We start from the raw sequence: 24,293 nt of genomic DNA, 5'->3' as shown, positions 1-24,293 counted from the left end.
TTCTGCATTTCTGCCTCTGCCTGCCTCCAGGCCCTCTGGTCCCCCCAATCCAGCAAATACTATAATGTGTTCCTGGCATTCCTGACCTGCAAGGTCGAACGAATCTGGCTTTGCATTTCTCTGCCAGGGTCACAAGGCACATCCGCATACTATGCTCTGAGCAACCCTGCTCTAAAGAAACATTTAATTTGAGTGAACCCAGAGTTCCCAACACTTATTTGACCATAGAACCCTCTGTTTTGAGAGGAGAGTGAATCTTTTGCGAACTGAGGAATTAGGGTTTGTGGATAGAATACACCCCTCTGCCATCCTCCACACCTGCACTGTCCAATACAGCAGCCATTAGCGACATGTGACTACTGAGCACCTGAACCACGGCCAGTCCAAACAGAGAAGAGCTGCAAGTGTAAAATATACACCGGATTTCAAAGACCCAGTAGAAACATCCTAGAATGTAAAATAATGCATCAGTACAAAAATTATTATACCGATTACACCTTGAAATGATAATATTTTAGATAAGGCTGGGTTAAGTAAAAATAATTATTAAAATTAATTCCATCTGTTTCTTTTTACTTTTTAAAATGTAGCTGCTGGAAAATTTTAAATTACATATGGGCTTGTATTTGTGACTTACATTATATTTATATTGAACAGCTCAAGCCAGCCTCTACATTTTTTATCATGTTCTTTTCCTGACAGAATGTTCAATGACTTCTGTTTTTTGCAGAATGAAGTCCTAGCTCGGGGGGAGCACAGGGCTCCAGAGTCTCTGTAATGCAGCAGCAGCCTGCCTCTGACCATGCGGTCCACCTTCTACCCACCCTGGCCTGGGCTCGGTCCTCATGATGTGCTGTACTAACTGTCCACGGCCTGGCTGTTTCCACTCCTGTTGTTGCCTCTGTCCATGGCCCTTCTCTGCACAGAAGCCATCTCACTACCCCTTCAGGGTGCAGCTCACATGATCCTACTCTGGGGAAACCTTTTCCATCCCCGTCCCCAGACTGCCTCTCCTTCGTGTTTTCATGGTACTGGCTTGCATCTATATTTTAAATACTTCCCACAATGTAATGTGTATTGTAGTTCTTCTGTATATAGTTACTATGTCCTTCTCTCCCAGTGGGGGTTAGGGACTGTGTCTAACACAGTCCATAATATCACACTTGGCAATGTTTTGACCACCGAGGTCAGGAAATATTTGTTGAGTAGACTATTGTGTTGTCCCCAGACCCATTTCTCACCTTTCCCCTGCTCTGCTCCATACTGCAAGGAGGCCAACCTCTAAGGCTACTTTTGTAAGCTCTTTTCTTAGTTGACTTCTGCCTGGGCTTGGCTAATGAGAGGAGACTGAAGACTACAGGGTGGACTAGGGAAAGAGTCCTCCTGCCAGAATGGTGAGATGCCAAGAAAGCATTTAGTCCCTGCTGGGTAAAGAACAGAAATGCTGGGGCTGCATCTCACATAAATTTGGAGTTCAAGAATTCCGCAACTGATGAATTAACACAAAAATTGGTCCCTGGCTGGTGATAACTTCAGGGTGCTTGGCCAAAGAAAATGTACAACTGGTCTGGAGGGTCACTCTCACAACCTTGGTTCCACAGGATTTACAGACAAAAACTAAGTCTCGCTAAAGATGAGTTCAAAGTAAAAATTACAAAAAACAAGGAACAATCCACCATTCATAAAAAACTGAGGATTAGAGCAAAAGGAGATGTAAAATATATATGTTTAAAATAGCTTGAGACATATATGAAGGATTTGAAACCCTAAATAGAGTCTAAAAAACCCAACAGGAAGATTTGAAACAGAAACAAATAAAAAGGTAAATATTATCAAGGAAATAATAAATTAATAGATGAGGCAGCAGATCAAACACACTGGAGGAAACAATTAGTAAATCTGAAAACAGAGCTGAAGAAATTACTTAGAATGCAGCTCAGAAAGACAAAAAGATGGAAAACATAAAATGAAAGCTAAAAGATACAGAGGATGGAATGACAAGGCCCAACATACATCTAATGGGAGTCTAGGAGGGGAGAACAGAAAGAAAGGGAAGGGGTAATAACTGAGATTATAATGGCTGAGAATTTTCTAGAGTTGATGAAAGTTATAACTCCACAGATTCAGGAGGAAAAATGATTCCTGATTAGGGAAAAAAATAAAAATAAACCCATACCTAGACTGTAAAACACCAAGGAAGAAAAAATTTGTTGAAATAGTAAGAAAGAAAGAGCAGAATAACTATACAGGAACAGCAATCCAGACTGGCTGCACACAACTCAACCCAACAATAGGGAGTGTTGAGAAAAAATAACTGTCAAACTAGAATTCTAATTACACTATTGTTCATGGAAGAGGGAGAAATAAAGGCATTTTCAGGCAAAGTTTGACAGCATTTACCACTAGCAGATTTGACTAAAGGAACCATTAAAAAAAAATGTACTTTGAAAAGGAAAAACAGAGATGTAAGGAGTGGTAGAAAAATGTAAGAAAAAGGAATGGTGAGCAAAAATACCAGTAATTATGTGAAAAAAAATTACTGACAGTAAAAATAACAATAATAATAATAAATAAGTTGGTGGGATAAATTCAATGTTAATTTTTTAAAAAGAAGCAAAGAAAATGCATGGTAAATATAAAATGTCAAATAAGATAGATATAAATAAAAGTATAAAATAGTTCTAATAAATATAAGTGGCTAAATCTGTCAGTTAAAAGAGAGACTCTAGATTGGACAAAAGAATTCAGCTAGATGCTATTTACAAGACACCAGAAACGTAAAGTTACAGAAATGTTAGAAGTAAAGGGCTGCGGACTTCCCTGGTGATTCAGTGCTTAAGAGTCCATCTTCCAATGCAGGGGATGTGGGTTCAATCCCTGGTCAGGGAACTGAGATCCCACATGTCATAGGGGAACTAAGCCTGTGCGCTCTAGAGCCTGAGTGCCACAACTAGAGAGCCCACGTGCTGCAACTCCTGAGCCTGTGCACTCTGGAGCCTGCATTCCACAACTAGAAAGCCCGTGAAGCGCAAGTACTGAGCCCGCGTGCTCTGGGGCCCCCACACCACGACTAGGAAGAAGCCCATGCACCGCAGTGAAGAGCCCACATGCTGCAACAAAAAAAAAAGATCCCGCGTGCTGCAACAAAGATCCCATGTGCCTCAACTAAGACCCAACGCAGCCAAATAAATAAATAAATAAAGACCTAAAAGAAAAAAAGTAAAGGGCTGCAAAAAACTATACGACTGCAAAATATAAAAGAGCAGTGGGGGAGGATTCATTAGCAACAGACAAACTAGGCTTCCAAGGATCTGTATAAGATGACATCACAAAACCTCATGGAAATATAATAACTCTTATTTGCAACTAATGCGAGAGCCTCAAAGTGTGAAATGAAAAACTGATAGAATTACCTCCCTGATAAATTGAGAGATTGGGATTGACATACACACGCTACTATATATAAAATAGATAACAATAAGAACCTGCTGTATAGCACAGGGAACTCTACTCAATACTCTGTAATGGCCTATATGAGAAAAGAATTTTAAGAAAAAGTGGATATATGTATATGTATAACTGATTCACTTTACTGTACACCTGAAGCTAACACAACAGGTGGATTGACACTTTCCTTCTTCTTACACCTCACATTCAACCACCTGTGGCTCTATCTTCAAAATAGATAATAGTGGTCCATAATCTGACCACTTCTTACCTCACCCACCACTGTCATTCTGATCCAAGCCACTGCCATCTTTTGCCTGGATTGCTGAACGAACCTCCTAACAGGTCTCTTTGCTCTGACCCCTGCCCCCCAACCTCCAGATTAATCTAGCAAGCCAGAGCTATCCTATTAAAACACAGCAGATCATGTCACTCCTTTGATCAAAACCCTTCAATGGGTCCTTCTCACTCTGAGCAAAAGCCAAATTTCTTACAATCAGCCCACAAGAACCTAAACGGCCTCCCCCATCTCCACAGATACCTCTCTGTCCTCATTTCCTCGTCCTCTTGCTCCTCCCTCGTTCCAGCCACACCGGCCTCTGTGCTGTTCCTCAAGCATTACGGGCATGCTCTTTGCATGTGCTGTTCCCTCTGCCTAGAATGATCTTCCAGGTAACCACATGGCTTCCTCCAGATAGTCATCACATCTTTCAAGTCTTGGCTCACATGTCACCATTTCAGAGAACCTTTATCTGAGTAACCTGTTTAAAATTGAAATCCCTCTGGATCCACCTCTCCCCACCCAGTACTCCCTTTCCCTAACCTGCTTTATTTTTCTAAGATACTACACACTTATTTGTTTTGTTTGTTTTCTGTCTTACCCTACTCAAATGTCAGCTCCAAGAGGGCAGGAATTTTTGTCCATTTTATAATCTTTTATGTCCCCTGTGCCTGACACATAATAGGTTTTCAACAAGTATTTACCGAATGTGATATGAAGATACACTCTGAGATAGTACATTGATATTAACTATAAGCAGTCAGAGAGAATGATGAAAACTTCCTGGGAAGTTCTTTCTGGCAGACAGGAAGAATGGGAAAGTAGGAAAAATGAGAGATCATGGCTACTACCAGGTCAAAGTTCCCAGAGGAATAATTAGCAGTAGGCTGGGCCACAAGACCCCCGACATTTGTGTTTAGGATGTGGAGACTGAGAGACAAAACATACATAATGAATAATGGTTATGAAAACTGTGTCCCACTACAGCTGGGAACCACCGTTCTAAATTACAGTGCAAGCAAGCAAACAAGAGAGCTTAAAAAGAGGAGAAAGATCTGCGAAGATTCCAAAAAGTGAAGGACAAAAGGCAATTTGTGATGACTGCTACAAAGAGGGCTTGTTCAGATTATGTCATAAAGTCCCAGAATAGTCCTTGCCCATTCTGAGGAGACCAACGCCTCTGAACAATGCTATTCTCTGTGTGCCCAAAATTAAGAGCCAGAGTATCACATAATGGTTTTCAGTCTCACTGTGTTTAAGCTCAGTGAAAAGATGAGATTTTAACAGTAAATCCAGACAACTCAACTGCATGCATTTTCTGAAGGCTGCCTTTAATACTCAAGTCTTATCAGGGCGCTGGCAATTACTGGGTATCTTGTTTCGTAAGAGAATAGCCTTTTATCCGCTTGGCAAATATTTACTGAGTGCAAACTGTGTACCAGGTGGCACCATGAAGCCATACATATTTGTGGTTTCGTTTTTGGAAATTTAAATAATTCTTGAACAAGTTTTTGTGTCTTTTTTGATGCCTGTTAAGTTCTATGTCATCAGGTGTTAGGTTGCTTGTTTAAGAACAAAAAGGGCTATTTGTGTTATAAAATTGGCCTGTTTGTGTGATTCTAATGCCGCAGACCATCAGAAAGCAAAATATTTGACTATCAGAAAAGACACATTCTAGAACTTACAAAAGCAGCTCTGTTGATAAATGCAAGTGGATTTGCATTTATCAAAAAAACCACAATTTTTTATTTTTATTTTTGAATCTACGGTAAAATGTTATAAGCCTAAAGACAGCAAAGACCCCCCCCAACAGAAGACAAAAGTGCAGATTTTGGCCTCAGAAAGCAATTAGTTCAAGCTGATTTTTGCATCACCTTCTAGTCTGCCAGACTTGACCCTGATTCACTGACTCAACTATTAATGTGCTATTCAGAATATAGAATATTACGAAGAGATGTCATGAAACAGTAGTTTCTTCATGTTTACCCCGCACAGAACTTCGTTTTAACAATACTAATAAACAACATGTGTGTCACAATTTACAACCTCTGATCAATTCTCTAACAAATATAACTTTGACTCCTACTGTATAAATACATGGAGAATCTGAGGCTTTGGTGGTTAAGTAACTTACTGTAGAATTCAGAGCTACTAAATACCTAAATCTAGGTCTCTTGATTCAAGTCTTACACTTTGAAATGCCAGGCCACTTTAAATGACGCTTACACTGCAATCCTATTTGAGGTGAAACTCTGACAACAGCGTGTACAAACCTAACCTGGTCTTATGCTTGTTGAACTGAATTCTAGAGGAAAAAAAGTTTTAGTATAAATACTTGGAATGCCAAAGAGCCCAAAGCACTGAAAACCAACAGGGCCCTTATTCGCCTTTAACTCTTTTTTGTGTCTATGTAACATAATTGGTCCCTTTACACACCCTTCTACTTGGTCGCATATGCAATTAACAACTTGTATCTAACAGCTAATTTCAAATAGACTGTACCCTTCAGTGCTCTGTATCAGTACGCCCATTACCACAGTACTGACCTGGGGCAACAAGGGTTTCATATGCACATATGTTTTTTTCTTGGTATTACTAAGCAGACTGCTACACCTCTACTTTACCCAATGGTATGATTATACAACCCATATTTTCCAACTTGTTTATGACTACATAATACTATGCCCAAACTGCTGAGTCTAGGACACACTAATTCTATAGCACTGCCTGACTCTGATTTCGTGGTGGTTAACAGATGACCACTGGACACAGGGATCCCAGTAGCAGGTCCTCCCAGTACCTTGAAATGTAACTTGACCAGCCTGGATTCATTTAAAGAATGAATTAGTTAATTCTCTTTACTCTCTTCTCACCTATATCTTGGAATTTAATGATGATCGTTCTAACTTTGTGATCTGAAGTAACAGCAACTCCAAGTTAGTGAGAAGTGGCTAAGAGCACCAGCTTTGGAGTCAGATGCTGACTCAGGTTTTAACTCCATCACTTACTAACCCAGACATACACCCAAAATGTTTAGTCCATCACTTAGGACACAGCAAATGCTTGGTAAATGTTAACTGTAATTTCTAGTAGCTATGTGTTAGACACTGAACTGGTGTTTCATAAATCCCTTAAGTCTCATCTGTAATACAGGTATTACTATCCTCATTATACAGGTGAGGCTGAGGCTCCTAGAGGTGAGCTCATAGAGTCACGATCCAAAGCAGCCCTCCCACTACACTCCCCATTCCACTCATTTTATCACTCTTTGATTTTATCACTCTAAGTGATTCTGCCTTTGACAACAGCATTAAGACATTTCTCTTAAGCACATCTTTCATAATTTGTTGTTCTCGTTTAAAATAAAGTTTTAAAAGCGATTATGAAGATAATTTACTCAATTTAAAAATGGGCAAAGGGGACTTCCCTGGTGGTGCAGTGGTTAAGAATCCACCTGCCAATGCAGGGGACACGGGCTCGAGCCCTGGTCCGGGAAGATCCCACATGCCGTGGAGCAACTAAGCCCACGCGCCACAACTACTGAGCCTGCGCTCTAGAGCCCACGAGCCACAACTACTAAAGCCCGCACGCCGAGAGCGCATTCTCTGCAACAAGAGAAGCCACCACAATGAGAAGCCTGCACACTGCAACGAGTAGCCCCCACTCGCCGCAACTAGAGAAAGCCCGTGCACGGCAACGAAGACTCAATGCAGCCAAAAATAAATAAATAGATAGATAGATAAATAAATAAATAATGGGCAAAGCATCTGAACACACATTTCTCCAAAGAAGACACACTCATGGCCAACGAGCACATGAAAAGATGCTCAACATCATTAGTCATTGAGGAGGTGCAATTCAAAACCATGAGATGTCACTTCATACCTACAAGGAAGGCTTTAATAAAACGCCAAATAATAACAAGCGTCAGTGAAAATGTGGAGAAACAGAAACCCTTGTACACTGCTGGTGGGAATATAAAATGGTACAGCCACTTTGGAAAACAGTCTGGCAGTTCCCCCAAAAGTCAAACCATTTGACCCAGCAATTTCACTCCTAGGTATATACCCAAGAAAGATGATGATGTATGTCCATGCAAAAACTTGTACGCAAATGTACACAGCAGCACTATTCATAATAGCCAAAAAGTAAAAACCCAAATGCCCATCAATTAACATGGATAAATAAAATGTGGTATATCTAAACAATGGAATATTATTTGGCCACAAAAAGCAATGCAGTACCGCTATGTGCTACAGCATTATGTACCTTGAAAAGATTATGCTAAGTGAAATAAGCCAATCACAAAAACCCCACACACTTTATGGTTCCATTTATATGTGTCCAGAGTAGGCAAATATATGGAGCCAGAACACAGATTAGCTGTGGCTGCAGGGCAGGCAGGGTACACAGGAAGATGCGAGGGTGATAACTAATGGGTTCCGGGTTTCCTTTTGAGGTGATGAAAATGTCCTATAATTGATTGTGGTAATGGTTGCATAACTCTGTGAATATACCACTGAATTGGTATAGTTGGGGGAACTGTATGGAATGTAAATTATATCTCAATAGAGCTGTTACCAGAAAAGTGACTATGTTCAGCTTTATCCTTCTAGATGTTATTCTTAGAGATTCTTATCCTTGTTTGTTAATTTCAGTCCTTGCCTCCTCATCCCTTCTGATTTTTCTTCTTGCCTTTTCATTGGCTCAAGTGGTGGCTGTACTGCAGGAACTTCCTGATTATGAAAATGGTGGCAATATTAGCACCTAGTGTAGAGGTTAAGAGCAAGGACTCTGGAGTCGGACCACTTGGGTTTGAACCCAGCTCTACCACTGACAATCTGTGTAACCTTGAACAAGTTACTTAACTTCTCTGTGTTTTCATTTCCATGCCTGTAAAAAGAAAATAGTAATGAGGTAATACATTTGAGGCCTTAGAAAGGTGCCTAGACTAATAAGTACTCAATAAAGAGCACTGGGACTTCCCTGGTGGTCCAGTGGTAAAGAATCCGCCTTACAATGCAGGGGATGAGGGTTCAGCCCCTGATCAGGGAACTAAGATCTCACATGCCACGGGGCACCTAAGCCCACGCACCGCAACTACTGAGCTCACGCACCTCAACTAGAGAGCCTGTGTACCGCAAACTACAGAGCCATTGTGCTCTGGAGCCCACGCGTCCTGGAGCCTGCACACCACAACTAGAGAGAAAAAAAACCTGCACCCCACAACTAGAGAGAAGCCTGCACGCCACAACGAAAGGTCCCGCATGCCTCAACGAATATTCTGCATGCCGCAGCTAAGGCCTGACACAGCCAAAAATAAATTAAATAAATAAACAAAAAATAAATCTTAAAAAAAATAAAGAGCACTTTTCCTCTTTTCTTTTTACTGGTATGGGCAACGGTTATATAGCTAGAACTTCATTATTTTATAAAAATGGTAGCAATATTAGCACAACAATCTCTTTATTTTCCCAGAACCTTTGTTTTGTCTTCATGGGTTCCTTTCACTACCCAACCCTTAACTGCTGATACCCTCAAAGGTCTTATTTTCTCCCTGAATCATCTCATTTACTTTCAGCGGCTCAAAAACTATCCATAGGCATTCATGCCACCAGCTGATGTATATCCGATGCTGTATATCTTAATTATATCTCACTACCAGCTGGACAATTCTATCTGGATGTCCCACAGGTACTGTGCAGTCAAAACTAAACTCATCTTCCCCCAACTCCGATTCTTTACTGTAGCTGGTGGCACCATGATTCCGCCCTGTCACCAAGATACAAACTTGGAAGTCAAACTGACCTTCCACCTGACCACGCATCCCATCAACCCCCAACTCCTGCCAAGGTTCCCTCAGAAACAAGCCTTAACTCAGTTTCATGACTTTTTCTCCACCTTGGCTTCATATCAGAATCACCTGAGGAGTTCTTAAAACTCCCCACACCCAGGCCCCACCACAGGCCATTTAAATCGGGACTCAGGCATCAATAGCTTGTTAAAGGTCCCCAGGTGATTCCAATGAGCAGCCAAGCTAGGAATCTCTGGTTTAGCCCTCCGTCTGCTCTCAAGCGTCAGCATTCAGTGTCGCTGGCTTTCCACTTCCACTCCAGCAATAATGAACTTCTTATAAACGCACCTCTCCTCCTCCGCCTGGCTGCTGCTTGTCTCCATCACACTCTCCACCATCCCACCCTCCAATCTGGCTTACTCCTACTTATCTTATGACTCTGGCAGTTGCCTCCTCCAGGAAGTCCTCTCTAATTCACCAATCTACGGTTGAGTTAGGTATTCCTCCTCTGTACTCTCTTGGTGCCCAGTAATATCTATCAGTGTGCTCAGCAGGCTGTTTTATACTTATCTGCGTACGTGCCTGATTCCCTCACAGAGTTAGGCACTACCTGAGGCCAGGACCACCTGGCACTCATTTTCATATTCTCAGCACCTAGTACTCTGCATTTGCTTATGCAAATACTCAACATATGTTAGTTGAATGACTTTCCAGAGATGAGGAAAGATTTTGGAAAGAGACTGTTGATGTCAGACATTGATGGATGGGTTGGATTTTGATACATGTTTTTTTTCACTCAAGGTGAAACCACCAACATGATTATTTAACTGTAAAACTCTGCTTAACTCTGGTACCCCCCAAGCAACCACTTCAGTTTCTTTCACTGCATACAGACTCTTACTTTGTAGTATAAATATCTTAGTCTACGTTTGCAGTGAGTATTGTAAATTCCTTCCAATCTTTTTGGAGAAAAAGTCAGAATAAAAATTATAAATAACATAGTAGTCTATTATTATCCTAGATTATATTTTCTTTTACTTTCAAATCAAAATTTCTTTTGCTTTTGAGATACATATGCTTATCTTGGATCAAACTATCTCAATCTTTACCACTTAAAATTTTCTTTTGTCCCCCTACTATAAAACAATTTGCTGGTCTGGACCCAGAGACTATGTTACGGAAAAAGAGACATTCCAAAGAAATTCAACCAGGACTATATATAAACAATTAGTTTTAAAGGATGCTTCAAAAGAAATACACAATACAAGTAATGTAGTTTGTGTCCTTTTAATAAACACACTTGCATAGTTATATTACAATTTTGTAAAAATAAAAACGGATGACCTCATGCCAAGCGTTTCCAGCATTTGCACAAATCTCAAGACCTTTAATACTATAATTTTCAAGACGCACAAAATAAAAATTTAAGGCAAAAAAACAGCACTTTGCAACAATTTAATAATTTATTACATTACAGTAGCATCACAGCAGCATCCAATAATGCCACTTCACGCAAAAGTCTCTCAGTATTTCCATTATAGATTCTATTTACAAGAATTTATAACCTGGTAAAATTCATCCTAAGAAAATTTGGCAAATAAAGCTTTGGACTGAAATTGGCATTTCTTTCTCTACTTTTCCTCCCCCCAGTTCCTTTATTTTAAACTATCAGTATTCATATTATATTTTAAAACACTAAAATAGCAGTTACATTGTTTTAATAGTTGTATTATTTTAAAATGATTCCTTAGGATAAAGTTTTAGAGGAAACTATACAACAGGTAGGGTGGATTTAGATTTTCAAGTGTTCTAAAAAAATCAGCTTTGGTCTTAGAACTGATTTTTTCATTGCTGAAAAACCTATCAGGTTTAATCATATACCTTAAAAATGATCAGCACATATTGCAATTTTTAAATAAATTTTCATTCTTTACCTCCTACAGGGTTCAGATTTGTTCATTCTAAAATTTTATGTTCCTGATAAACTCCTTCCAATGTTGCTTTCTATGTTGCTTTCTAAGTAAATGGAAAGCTGCCTCTTATACTGAATGAGAACAAATACGTGGCTGAATACGAGGTATTGCAAAGGACTGCATGCTCTTTTAAGGACAAGTTATTATTATATGTCATACCATTTCCTTTACTTTTAGTTTCTTCTCAAATATATGACAAAATACCTAAACAAAGAGGGGTATTTTTGTAAATACAGTAAATTTATTTCCCAGACACTTAGCTTAAATATGCCATTATGTGATTTAGTCCATAGGTACCTGATGAATATATTACTTGCAAACTGATTTACAGACACTAAGCTCTACTGAATGTCATTCTTAATAAACTATATTTATCAGTGTAAAAGTGAAGCAATTTGAGCTACAAAAATACTTTTGAAATAATTTATCAGTGTATTAAATAAACCCAAATTCAAAATTATAAGGAGAAAATGTTACACCAAATCATGTGACTAATTAAGTGGTCTAATTTCTAACCTCAGGGTTTAAAATGGATTTAAAGTAACTGCCCTTAATTTGAACCCAAATAACGGTTGCAAAAGCAAAAAGTTCAGAAAATAAAAGGCAAGACCAAGTAAACTGTACAATTTAGAAGATCAGTTGAATTCACAAGGACTCAGTCTTTACACTCTACCCTTCAGTGACTGCAGGCAAATCTGTTATGCCACCTGTAAAATGGTATTATTGCTTTCCTATATGTCATGTTTTATAAAAGTATCATGGTAGGGCTTCCCTGGTGGCGCAGTGGTTGAGAGTCTGCCTGCCGATTCAGGGGACACGGGTTCGTGCCCTGGTCCGGGAAGATCCCACATGCCGCGGGGCGGCTGGGCCTGTGAGCCATGGCTGCTGAGCCTGCACGTCCGGAGCCTGTGCTCCGCAACGGGAGAGGCCACAACAGTGAGAGGCCCGCGTACCGCAAAAAAAAACAAAGAAACAAAGTATCATGATGATGCCAAATGCTAAAAGTTGAGGTGGTCTAATAGCTAGAAATCCCTGCCTCAGGGAGCACACACACATATCACCATACATCCCAATGATGTGAAGTATTTTGGAACACAGACATTTGAACCTTGTGACGTTCTAACTAAACTGTTGATTCTTTCTCAAGTGTTGCGAAGTTATGATTTAGGCAATGTAGGACTAAAATCATTCATTTATAATGAATAGGCTCATTTACACAAATATTGCACAAGATATGCCTCTAACTTAAAACTCAGATATATAAAAACATATTTCACTCTTCTTAAAGAACTGTGTGAGGAAATAAGACTCTGTGATTGTATGTACACTTTTCCTTATAATACTTGGACATTCATAAACAGTAGATTGCACTGCAGTTTGTAAACATTTTAAATTGCATAAACTTCTCATTGATTTTCAAATATAGTTTAATACTGTCCACTAAAACTCCCTTTTGTTTCAGCTAAGTACTCTCACGTTTATTAGTTTATAATAATGTTTATTATCTTTAAAGTTTTCCATTCAAGGAAAAGAAGTAAAATCCTATGCCAAAGTAGCCAATGTGGTTGAATAATAGATAGTAGCCAGAGAATTCTGAATGGTAAAATCAACCCTCTAGCCACAAAGCAGCTTCATGGACATAGAGGAATGCCAGCTCTCACACGTTTCCTTCACTGAATTCATTCTCAACTAGACAGAGACTGTCTGCCTGCTTCATGGGCATTTAAATTCTTCAAGGATTCCTTATGTTCTTTACTAAATACATTAAGAAGAGTGTCAACCAGTGTCCCTTTGTGACCTGGGACAAGCAGTCACCTAATTAAAATAGATAACATGAATTCTGACTTCAAAATGTACAGATATAAATGCTCTAAGGAAGGGAAGGTTTCATATCTCATGGTCAATGAAGGGAGCCTTTCATTCCTCAAAAATAATCCATTTTTAGCTCATTAGTAAAGAAGTAACAACTGACCGCTGCAGCACATGAAGCTTCTTCATGAGCCCAGACCACAGAGATCCCAAGGGAACTCCCATGCACAGGACTCATTCTTGGGCAGCCGGAACAGATAAAACATACCCTGCTCTGCACATATGGCTGGGGCAGGCCACTTTCCTCTTCTGTGAGATAATAAAAGCTCCCTCAAAGTGTTATTGCTCCCACCCCATAATACATAGAAAATAGAGAAAAGGATATTTCCACTTCTTGGCCTTTAAACAAATTTAAATATTGGTACTCATAGTGGCATATTAGAAAGTAATAAACAGTGCACATTAAGGGACAAATCACATATTGAACCAATTAAGAGCTCACTGTGATTAAGATTAGATCAAATATAATAGCAAAACATAAGCAATTCTGAATTCTGTAATGAATATACATGTTGCAATAACATTAGAAAAGCATGGCAGCCCATTCCAAACCAGCGAGAAAAGTCTGTGCAAATAGTGGGTCTTTGTGTGTTTGAACTCCCACCATGTAAGGGCAAACTCAACATGCATGCTAATGACCTACAATTACCAAATTAAAAAAGAAGAAAAATGCTCAAGGATGCCAGAGTGAACAGCAGGGAAAGCCACACAAAGACCCACTATCCTTTAACTTGTTACAAGTAAATTTTAACTGTAAATTAGAAACACGAAGAAATAATCACAAGTGGCTCTAACATTCGAACGAAGTTAACGAATTGTGTAGGAGATATTTGATCAGGGCTGCCTGCCCTGCCTCCACGCTAGAGTCAAACTTGGATAGTGGGTCTCTGGGGTGCTTTCACACTGGAAGACAACATTGGGTCCTATAAAAAGAAAAATGAGGAATAAAATGAACATAAAGCAAATCAAGTGGGTGAGAAAAAATTCTACCGATTACACGCAACATCAACAAATTTGAACTATTAAAATTCTCAACCTTTAGAAAATATCCTAACTACATAATAAAATGCAAGTGATATTTATAAGGGCTACAGAAACACAAATGATAGTCTAAAACTTAACCAGTTTTCACTGACTCATACACTCCTGGCTGTTCTTCCTTTAGAACAGCTTCTATCTGTTCTTTGTATTCCTTATTATATACGACTTAATTGGAAAAAAGTTCCGCCACTGAAAAACAAGATAAACAACAACAAAACCTTTGGAAAACTATCACTTTACATTGTAGACACTATAAAAGCCAAATGTACTGACAAACCAGAATGCCTCCAGGGATCACTTAGTCAAAGATCTTCCAGACCCAGTAGGTTTGAAAAGTACCTTCCTCTCTCAGGTCCAGGAAAGACACCTCAGGTATTTCTAATTAATCAGATAAACTGGCAAGCACTGAAAACTGCCAAACCATCAGCAGAGTTTAAAAATGGTCATTCATTTAGGTAATCCAAGTTGTTATAATTTTCTTTACTACCTCTCCTGAAACCCTGAGATACTTTTAGGAATATTCAAACCATAAAAAACTGGACTCCACCTCCAAATTGGGAAATTCAGTTGCTTTATCTAAAGAAAATTCTCCTCCCAAAATCAGAACGATCTTATAAGCTCTGAAGCGAAAATAATGCACTAATATTTTAAAATTATAGATATAGTACAAAGTAAATTCACAATACTTGCACTGAATCATAAACACATCTCAGCTTTTTACCATTTACATGTTCTTAGAAGCTAAGTTAAAACGAAAGGCTAAAGCTTTTAGATAATTTCACAAGAATGATAAAAATATAAATCATGATATATTTTATTTAAGAAGACAAAAAAATCAAAAGGGTGGGGAAAAGTGACATCTATTTTATAAAAGTAAAAAATATTCCCAAGTACTGTTTATTCTCTAATTATTAATGCTATGTTTATTCTCAAATATAAGAAGGGCTAGGTAACTACCAAGAGATAATTTTATGTAATACCGAATCTCATACATTGGGATCTGGACGCTTGCTGTAAAAGTAGTGAAATAGATCTTAATTCATATATCTCTTGCAGTATGAGTTATCTACCTAAAAAAAATCACCTAATGAGTTTTGCAAGCACTTTATTTATAAAATAAATTTTATAATTTTCTTTTAAATTTTCTAAGCTGGATGATATGTAAAAAGGTGGGAAATAAATGAGAAGGTTGCAAAATTAATAGCACCTGTACACTAAAAGGGTCATTTTGAATAGGTGAATAGGGTAATTGCCAGCTACTCTTTGTTAAGCTGAAAAAGGCTGGTGTAAAGGGAAGTTGCAGTATAGACTGTTATCATACCAAAGAACCCATGAGGGAATTAGAACTTTTTTCAGATAAAATCTAATAGTAGGGTCTGAAGCTAGGAAGAAAGTATTTGAAAAAAAGCAGTATAACTTCTTAACTTGTGAAAGTTTCCTGTTATATTTTCTTACTTTAAACGTTAATATAACATTTGCTAAGAGTGCTAAGTTTAAGATCTGATTCAGAGCAGTAATGAATGCCATGTTGCACATTAAAGCTTATGCACTAGTTAAGAAGTAAATAATTTGATATTACTCACACTGCTGACTTGGATCCGTGTCTGTTGTCATCTTAACATAATTTGAAGGAAAGAGACCAGTCACCCCATTGATTTCTCCTTGCCACCAGTCAGGATCATCTTTGTTCAAAACATTAATAAGTTGCCCCTTGGAGAAATTTAGCTCATCCTCATTATTTGCTATATAGTCATACATGGCGATCACCTGACACACTACCAGAAAAAGAACAACGAAGTAACAAATTAAACAAAATAATTATTCCTACAAGCATCATATGTTAAAATTCAGCTAAAATTTCCCTTTAGCTGTTTTCTCCCACCCTCCTTCCCCCATTCCCTGTTTTACAAAAACAAGAATTTCCCAAATGCAGTTAGAAATCCAAGCAGCTGGTTTGCTTTAAAGTATGATGGTATAGCAATTAAAATATGTCAATGAGTGAGGTAGTTCAAGTATCACCGAACAGCTGGCTGTTTCTACACAGAACTTTTTAGAAAGGAAGTTCTCATTGCAATATTACTTTTAGGCAGAGGTAAGGAAAGAACAAATTTTAAAATATTTTTCAAAGAATCAGCTAATCTAAGAAGTGCTAAGTTGTAACAAAACTTCTCTAAGATGAAATAAAAGTAAACCCATTTCCATACCAGGATGAAAGGCAGGTGTAGTTCTTTCACTGCTTGGACCCAAAAGTTTAACATGGCTGGCAGGGAACCATCCCTTCTGTCGCTTTTTTCCTCTGGCCTATAAAATTAGCAAAAAGAATATAAAAGATGAGACTAAAGACAATTATTGAGACATAAACTAAAAATAAGAAAAACCCTGGCTGTGTAGTAAAGAATTTAAACTTGCCCAAAGAGAGGTCTGGTCTTTGCCTTTGGCTCCTGGAAGGTAATGAGGTAATCTCTAAACCTCTGGAAGGTCTTGACTGTTAAGAGTGTCTCACTTTACGTGGGGGCCTTAACCAAGCCAGATAGCCTAACCATGTGATTTATGGTGGGCCCTCCGGGTCATAGTATGAACTCAACCTCTGGAGGGACTGGGGACTGAGTTCAGTCATGTGGGCAGTCAACTGTGTCTACGTGATGGAGCCCCAGTAAACACTCTGGAAACCAAGGCTCAAGTGAGCTGCTTTGCTTGGCAATACTCCATGGCTATTGTTGCCAGGAGGATTTAATGATGTCCACGACTCCATGGGCAGAGGACAACTGCAAGCTCTGTGTTTGGAATCCGCCTGAACTCTGCCCCATACATCTCTTCCCTTGGCTGATTTTAATCTAAATCCTTTTGCTGTAATAATCCATAACCATGAGTATAATAGCCTTCTGTGAGCCCTTATGGAGAATTACTGAACTCGGGAGTGGTCTTGGGGACCTCCAAACTTATGACTGATGTTAGAAGTGAGGGTGTCTTGTGAACACCTGAATTCTGCACTGGCCTTCCACGTCAGTATTAAGCAGCTGGAAGATTCGATATGCATCTCAACACTATTTGTAGAAGTCTATTTGGAGATCTTTCAGGCTCAAATTTCTCTGCATATTTCACACAAATAATATTTATAAACTAAAAAAACCTTTCTAATGTTCTCCTAGTAAGTTCAAGTCAACACTTAATGACATAGCTCACAGTAAATACCTCTTGGGGCTTTGCTAATAATTAATCAGGAGATCATGAACAAAATTTGTGGAAAGCCACATCTCCCACTTAGTTGGGTCAATCTTCAAAGCAAATCAGAAGGTGAAATTTCAGGGGGTTAGTCAAGAAGATACTGAATTTTCAACCTCCACTTTTCTTTAGAAACTGTAAGACCTTGATTTGCAAGAATGACGCTAAATTAATCCTCCATATTACAATCATGTATCAATTTCATGTAAAAATCCAGCTCTTACACCTGTCATCACCTTTTAATCCTAAAATGCTTTTCAGTTTTAACTAGTAAGGAAATTTTAGGAGTGAGAAAAGAACTCCTCTTTCTGTATCAAAACATGCAATTACTATCTCTGTTAACATTTTATGAAAAAACCAGGCTCATTCACTCCTGCAGCTCCTTTCCTTGCACTGCTGTTTCAAAAACGTAAGACTGTGGGGGTGGGGGGGACTGTCCAGTGAATAGTATTTTCTTAGCGCTCAGTCTGGAAGTTATGCCACAAGCCTGGGGTTATCCCAGGCAAAGATGATGTTAAGCTTTCCTTTAAGAAGGTGTCCTGTGGTTTATTAAAACAGCTATTATTGGAAAACAATTATGTCTTTAGGGAAATTACCCTTCATATTGTTACTTGTAACATCAACTGTGCTAAAAATAAACAGGCAAAAGAGAGAAACATAAGATACTAAAATGGTAATAATGACTACCTCCAAGTGGTATGATTATAGGTGATCTAAAATTTTTATTAACCTTATTTTTCTAATGAGCATGCATTACTTTTATAATAAAATTAATAAACGTTATTTAAAGGTTATTACCTGTAACTCCCCTTGCCACCAGCCACTTGTATTTTTCTTTAGAATTAATATTAACTGTCCTGGTGCAAGGCTAAGCTGTTCAGAACCAGAAGCCACATATGCTGAAGTTACTTGAGCAATCTCTGAAAAGAAGAAAAATAAGAAACTGAATTCAAGACTACTAAACACTTTAGTAGTTTTTCAGCTTCATTATTATACATACCAGGTTTCTTGTTTGATGTTCCAGATTTGCTAGCACTCGCAAAATCCTGTAAGGAAAAGATATACTGTTTTATCATTTTCCAACAATCTAGATGTAAAAGTACAAAGGCTATTAGGAACTAGAGATTTCTAATTCCCAGGGTCCTTGTTTCTTTCAAGTAAGAGCAAAATAATGATTAACCTACATTAATCAAATAAATTAAGAATCCAACACTTATGGGGAGATCTGGTTCTGACAGAATACATTATATACAAGTAGCTGATGCTGGCATCCACTGACTCAACAGGAATAGCTCATATTCTGAATCTTTCCTGAATATTAAACATAAACACAAATACATTTCATGTATCAATGTGGTTAGAATCAGTGTCTACCACATAAAACAAATGTGCTCTGGGTATGTTAAGGCATATGTGAGTTTAGCTCCTGCTGCACACAAGGTAATGATAATTTAAATTTTTTGCCACGTTCCTCCTGAACTTGACCTAAGAACAAAAAACGCATGATACCCCAGCAACTATGACCTGTTTGACTTTATAGGATGAGCAAGACGAGGGAAGCAGTTAAATTTCCTTTTCTCTTAGTGGACACAACTGTAGTAAAAGCACCCAAGCAGAGTTGATGGTAGTCAACAGCTAACATTTCTTGAGTACTTACTATGTAACAGGCAGTGTTGCAAGAATTTTACATATATTCACTTAGTTAATTTTTGCAATAACACTATTAAGTAATTATGATTATCCCCATGTTACAGAGAAGGAAAGTGAAACACAGAAAGGTGAATGAAGTAACTTATCCAAGGTCACCTAGCCTCTAAGTGGCAGAGCCAGAAGCCAACCTAAGCAGTCTCAGTGGTTCTCAATGTGTGGTTTGTGGATCCCTGGGGGCAGTCCTTCCAGCCCCTTTCAGGGGTCTGGAAGATAAAAACTACTTTCATAACAGTACTAGGACATTATTATTTGCCTCTTTTGCTGTACTGACATTTACACTGGTGGGTAAAATTGCTGATGCCTTAGCACAACTCACAGCAGTGGTGCCAAATAATACTAGTAGTCGTAATACTCTTCACAGCCACATGCTCACAGGAAAACAAGGCCAGTTTCACTTAAGCATGTCCTTGATCAAGCAGTAAAAAGTTTACTGAATCCTAATCCTCAGGTACACATCTTTTCAAGAGTCTGGGTGGCGAAATGAAGTGTGCCCAAAGCACTTCTGCTGCACACTGAAGTACAAGGGTTGTCTCACGGAAAAGCCTTAGGTGATTAAATTGTGTCAACTAGATTTTTCATGGAACAGCGTTTTTATGTGAAAAAATGACTAATGACAAATTATTCAGACTTGAGATTTAGCAGACATTTGCTCAAAGATGGATGAAGTAAATCTGTCCCTTCAAGTTAAAGAGCTGACAGGATTTCTGCCAACAATAAAACTCAAGCTTTCAAGGGAAAACTGGTATCTACCACCATGAGCTTGACCACTTCAAAGTACTTAAGGACGTTCCTATGTTAACAAATGTGATTTACTTTTTAGTGAAGTATGGTTGATTTACAATGTTGTGTTCATTCCTGTTGTACAGCAAAGTGATTCAGTTATACATATATATTCTTTTTTTAACATTTTTTCCATTATGGTTTATCATAGGATTTTTAAAAAATTAATTAATTTTATTTATTTATTTGGCTGCGTTGGGTCTTCCTTGCTGTGCGCAGGCTTTCTGTAGTGGCGGCAAGTGGGGCTACTCTTTGTCTAGGCGCGCAGGCTTCAGTAGTTGTGGCTCTCAGGCTCTAGAGCACAGGCTTAGTAGTTGTGGTGCACGGGCTTAGTTGCTCCGTGGCATGTGGGATCTTCCCGGACCAGGGCTCGAACCCGTGTCCCCTGCATTGGCAGGTGGATTCTTAACCACTGTGCCACCAGGGAAGTCCCTATCATAGGATATTGAATACAGTTCCCTGTGCTATACAGTAGGACCTTGTTATGTATCTACTCTATATACAGTGGCTTACATCTGCTAACCCCGACCTCCTAACTCCATCCCTCCTGCAACCCCCTCCCCTTTGGCAACCACAAGTCTGTTCTCTATGTCTGTGAGTCTGTTTCTGTTTCATAGATAGGTTCATTTGTGTTACATTTTAGATTCCACATATAAATGATACCATATGGTATTTATCTTTCTCTTTCTGACTTACTTCACTTAGTATGATAATCTCTAGTTGCATCCATGTTGCTGCAAATGGCATTATTCCATTCTTTTTTATGACTGAGTAGAATCCCATTCCATACATACATACATACATACATATATATATATGTATATATGCCACATATTTTTATCCATTCATCTGCTGATGGACATTTAGGTTGCTGCCATGTCTTACCCATTGTGAACAGTGCTGCTATGAACACAAGGGTGCATGTATCTTTTTTCTTTTAATTTTTATTGGAGTATAGTTGATTTACAATGTTGTGTTAGTTTCTGCTGTACAGCAAAGTGAATCAGTTACACATATACATACATCTTTTTTTTTTTTACATTCTTTTCCCATATAGGTCATTACAGAGTATTGAGTAGAGTCCCCTGTTCCCAGGAGGTCCTTATTAGTTGTCTATTTTATATATAGTAGTGTGTATATGTCAATCCCAATCTCCCAATTTATCCCTCCCCCTGCATGTATCTTTTTGAATTATAGTTTTGTCTGGATATATGCCCAGGAGTGGGGTTGCAGGATCATATGGTAATTCGATTTTTAGTTTTCTGAGGAACCTCCCCATACTGTTCTCCATAGTGGCTGAATCAATTTACATTCCCACCAACAGTGTAGGAGGGTTCCATTTTCTCCACAACCTCTTCAGAATTTGTTACCTGTAGACTTTTTAATGATGGCCATTCTGACCAGTGTAAAGTGGTACTTCATTGCAGTTTTGATTTGCAATTCTTTAATAATTAGCAATGCTGAGCATGTTTTCATGTGCGTATTGGCCATCTGTATTTCTTCTTTGGAGAAATGTCTATTTAAGTCTTCTCCCCATTTTCTGATTGTTTGTTTTTTGTTGTTGTTGAGTTGTATGAGCTGTTTGTATATATTGGAAATTAAGCCCTTTTCTGTTGAACTGTTTGCAAATATTTTCTGCCATTCTGTAGGTTGTCTTTTCATTTTGTTTATGGTTTCCCTTGCTGTGCAAAAGTCTGTAAGGTGGATTAGGTCCCATTTGTTTATTTTTGTTTTTATCTTTATTGCTTTGGGAGACTGACCTAAGAAAATATTGGTATGATTAATGTCAGAGAATGTTTCGCCTGTGATCTCTTCAAGGAGTTTTATGGTGTCATGTCTTATGTTTCAGTCTTTCAGCCACAAATGTGATTTTCTTAATATTATATGATGAAATGTAGCAATATGGGGAATATTTGCATAATTCAGTGATTCAATATTTCCCAAATGACCAATGAATGGTGTTACCATATTCAGTGTGCAAAACAGACTGGTGAATTTAATGTTACAGTAAGAAATGTTCACTGATATGGCTTCAGATTCCATGTTGCAACAACCAACCTACAACAATCTAGTTCTCAAGTTTTGATGTAGTACTATCAAAGAAGAGTATCTGCAGATATCTGCAAATGTTATTAACACATTTCTGTTTCCTCTCATATATGCCTGAGGGTGAATTTTCTTCATATACTTCAACCAAAAGAATATACCATTCTTTTCACTAAACTTTTTTGGTGAGGGAGGAATACATAGTTGTTTTTCATTAAAAGCATGTTATTTGGGGCTTCCCTGATGGTGCAGTGGATAAGAATCTGCCTGCCAATGCAGGGGACGTGGGTTTGATCTCTAGTCCAGGAAGATCCCACATGCCTCGGAGCAACTAAGCCCATGCACCACAACTATTGAGCCTGCACTCGAGAGCCCATGAGCCACAACAACTGAAGTCCGTGTGCCTAGGGCCTGTGCTCTGCAACAAGAGAAGCCACCACAATGAGAAGACCACACACCGCAAATGAAGAGTAGCCCCCGCTCACCGCAACTAGAGAAAGCCCACGTGCAGCAACGAAGACCCAACACAGCCAAAAATAAATAAATAAATAAAATAAAGACAATCCTGCAGGCTGTGGAACAAAAAACCACATTCACAGAAAGATAGACAAGATGAAAACGCAGAGGGCTATATACCAGATGAAGGAGCAAGATAAAACCCTAGAAAAACAACTAAATGAAGTGGAGATAGGCAACTTTCCAGAAAAAGAATTCAGAATAATGATAGTGAAGATGATCCAGGACCTCAGAAAAAGAATGGAGGCAAAGATCGAGAAGATGCAAGAAATGTTTAACAAAGACCTAGGAGAATTAAAGAACAAACAAACAGGGATGAACAATACAATAACTGAAAAGAAAACTACACTAGAAGGAATCAACAGCAGAATAACTGAGGCAGAAGAACGGATAGGTGACCTGGAAGACAGAATGTTGGAATTCACTGCTGCTGAACAGAATAAAGAAAAAAGAATGAAAAGAACTGAAAACAGCCTAAGAGACCTCTGAGACAACACTAAATGCAACAACATTCGCATTATACGGGGCCCAGAAGGAGAAGAGAGAGAGAAAGGACCCGAGGAAACATTTGAAGAGATTATAGTCGAAAACTTCCCTAACATGGGAAAGGAAATAGCCACCCAAGTCCAGGAAGCACAGAGAGTCCCATACAGGATAAACCCAAGGCGAAACACTCTGAGACACATAGTAATCAAATTGGCAAAAATTAAAAAAAAAAAAAAAATTGGCAAAAATTAAAGACAAAGAAAAATTATTGAAAGCAGCAAGGGAAAAACGACAAATAATATACAAGGGAACTCCCATAAGGTTAACAGCTGATTTCTCAGCAGAAACTCTACAAGCTAGAAGGGAGTGGCATGATATACTTAAAGTGATGAAAGGGAAGAACCTACAACCAAGATTACTCTATGCGGCAAGGATCTCATTCAGATTTGATGGAGAAATCAAAAGCTTTACAGACAAGCAAAAGCCAAGAGAATTCAGCACCACCAAACCAGCTCTACAACAAATGCTAAAGGAACTTCTCTAAGTGGGAAACACAACAGAAGAAAAGGACCTACGAAAACAAGCCCAAAACTATTAAGAAAATGGTAACAGGAACATACATATCGATAATTACCTTAAATGTGAACGGATCAAATGCTCCAACCTAAAGACACAGGCTTGCTGAATGGATACAAAAACAAGACCCATATATGTTGTCTACAAGAGACCCACTTCAGACCTAGGGACACATACACACTGAAAGTGAGGGGATGGAAAAAGATATTTCATGCAAATGGAAATCAATTAAGCTGGAATAGCAATCCTCCTATCAGGTAAAATAGACTTTAAAATAAAGAATGTTACAAGAGACAAGGAAGGACACTACATAATGATGAAGGGATCAATCCAAGGAGAAGATATAACAATTATAAATACATATGCACCCAACATAGGAGCACCTCAATACATAAGGCAACTGCTAACAGCTATAAAAGAGGAAATCGACAGTAACACAGCAATAGTGGGGGACTTCAACACCTCACTTACACCAATGGACAGATCATCCAAACAGAAAATTAATAAGGGAACACAAGCTTTAAATGACACAATAGACCAGATAGATTTAATT

The 24,293-nt window shown here is 38.5% G+C and overlaps 1 protein-coding gene across 11 annotated transcripts in view; it reads right to left on the bottom strand.

The window, feature by feature from the left end:
• The window catches only part of ITSN2 (intersectin 2), a 161,299-nt gene that overhangs the window by 25,339 nt on the left and 111,667 nt on the right, over positions 1-24,293 (bottom strand). For 10 of the 11 annotated variants that reach the window (XM_019943133.3, XM_019943132.3, XM_019943139.3 and 7 more), the window contains 4 exons: positions 18,627-18,672; positions 18,425-18,546; positions 16,609-16,705; positions 15,988-16,179 (listed from right to left, as the gene is read on the bottom strand). In XM_019943133.3, coding sequence (XP_019798692.1) covers positions 15,988-16,179; positions 16,609-16,705; positions 18,425-18,546; positions 18,627-18,672 — 457 coding nt within the window. Of the gene's footprint in view, positions 1-10,792; positions 14,287-15,987; positions 16,180-16,608; positions 16,706-18,424; positions 18,547-18,626; positions 18,673-24,293 lie in introns of those variants that run through there. The other variant, XM_033838942.2, reaches the window with a different exon arrangement.

This window comes from Tursiops truncatus, chromosome 14 (assembly GCF_011762595.2).
Source record: "Tursiops truncatus isolate mTurTru1 chromosome 14, mTurTru1.mat.Y, whole genome shotgun sequence".
Taxonomy (NCBI): Eukaryota; Metazoa; Chordata; class Mammalia; order Artiodactyla; family Delphinidae; genus Tursiops; species Tursiops truncatus.
The sequence above is the reverse complement of the archived record's forward strand: the minus strand, read 5'-3'. Positions and strand labels throughout refer to the sequence as shown.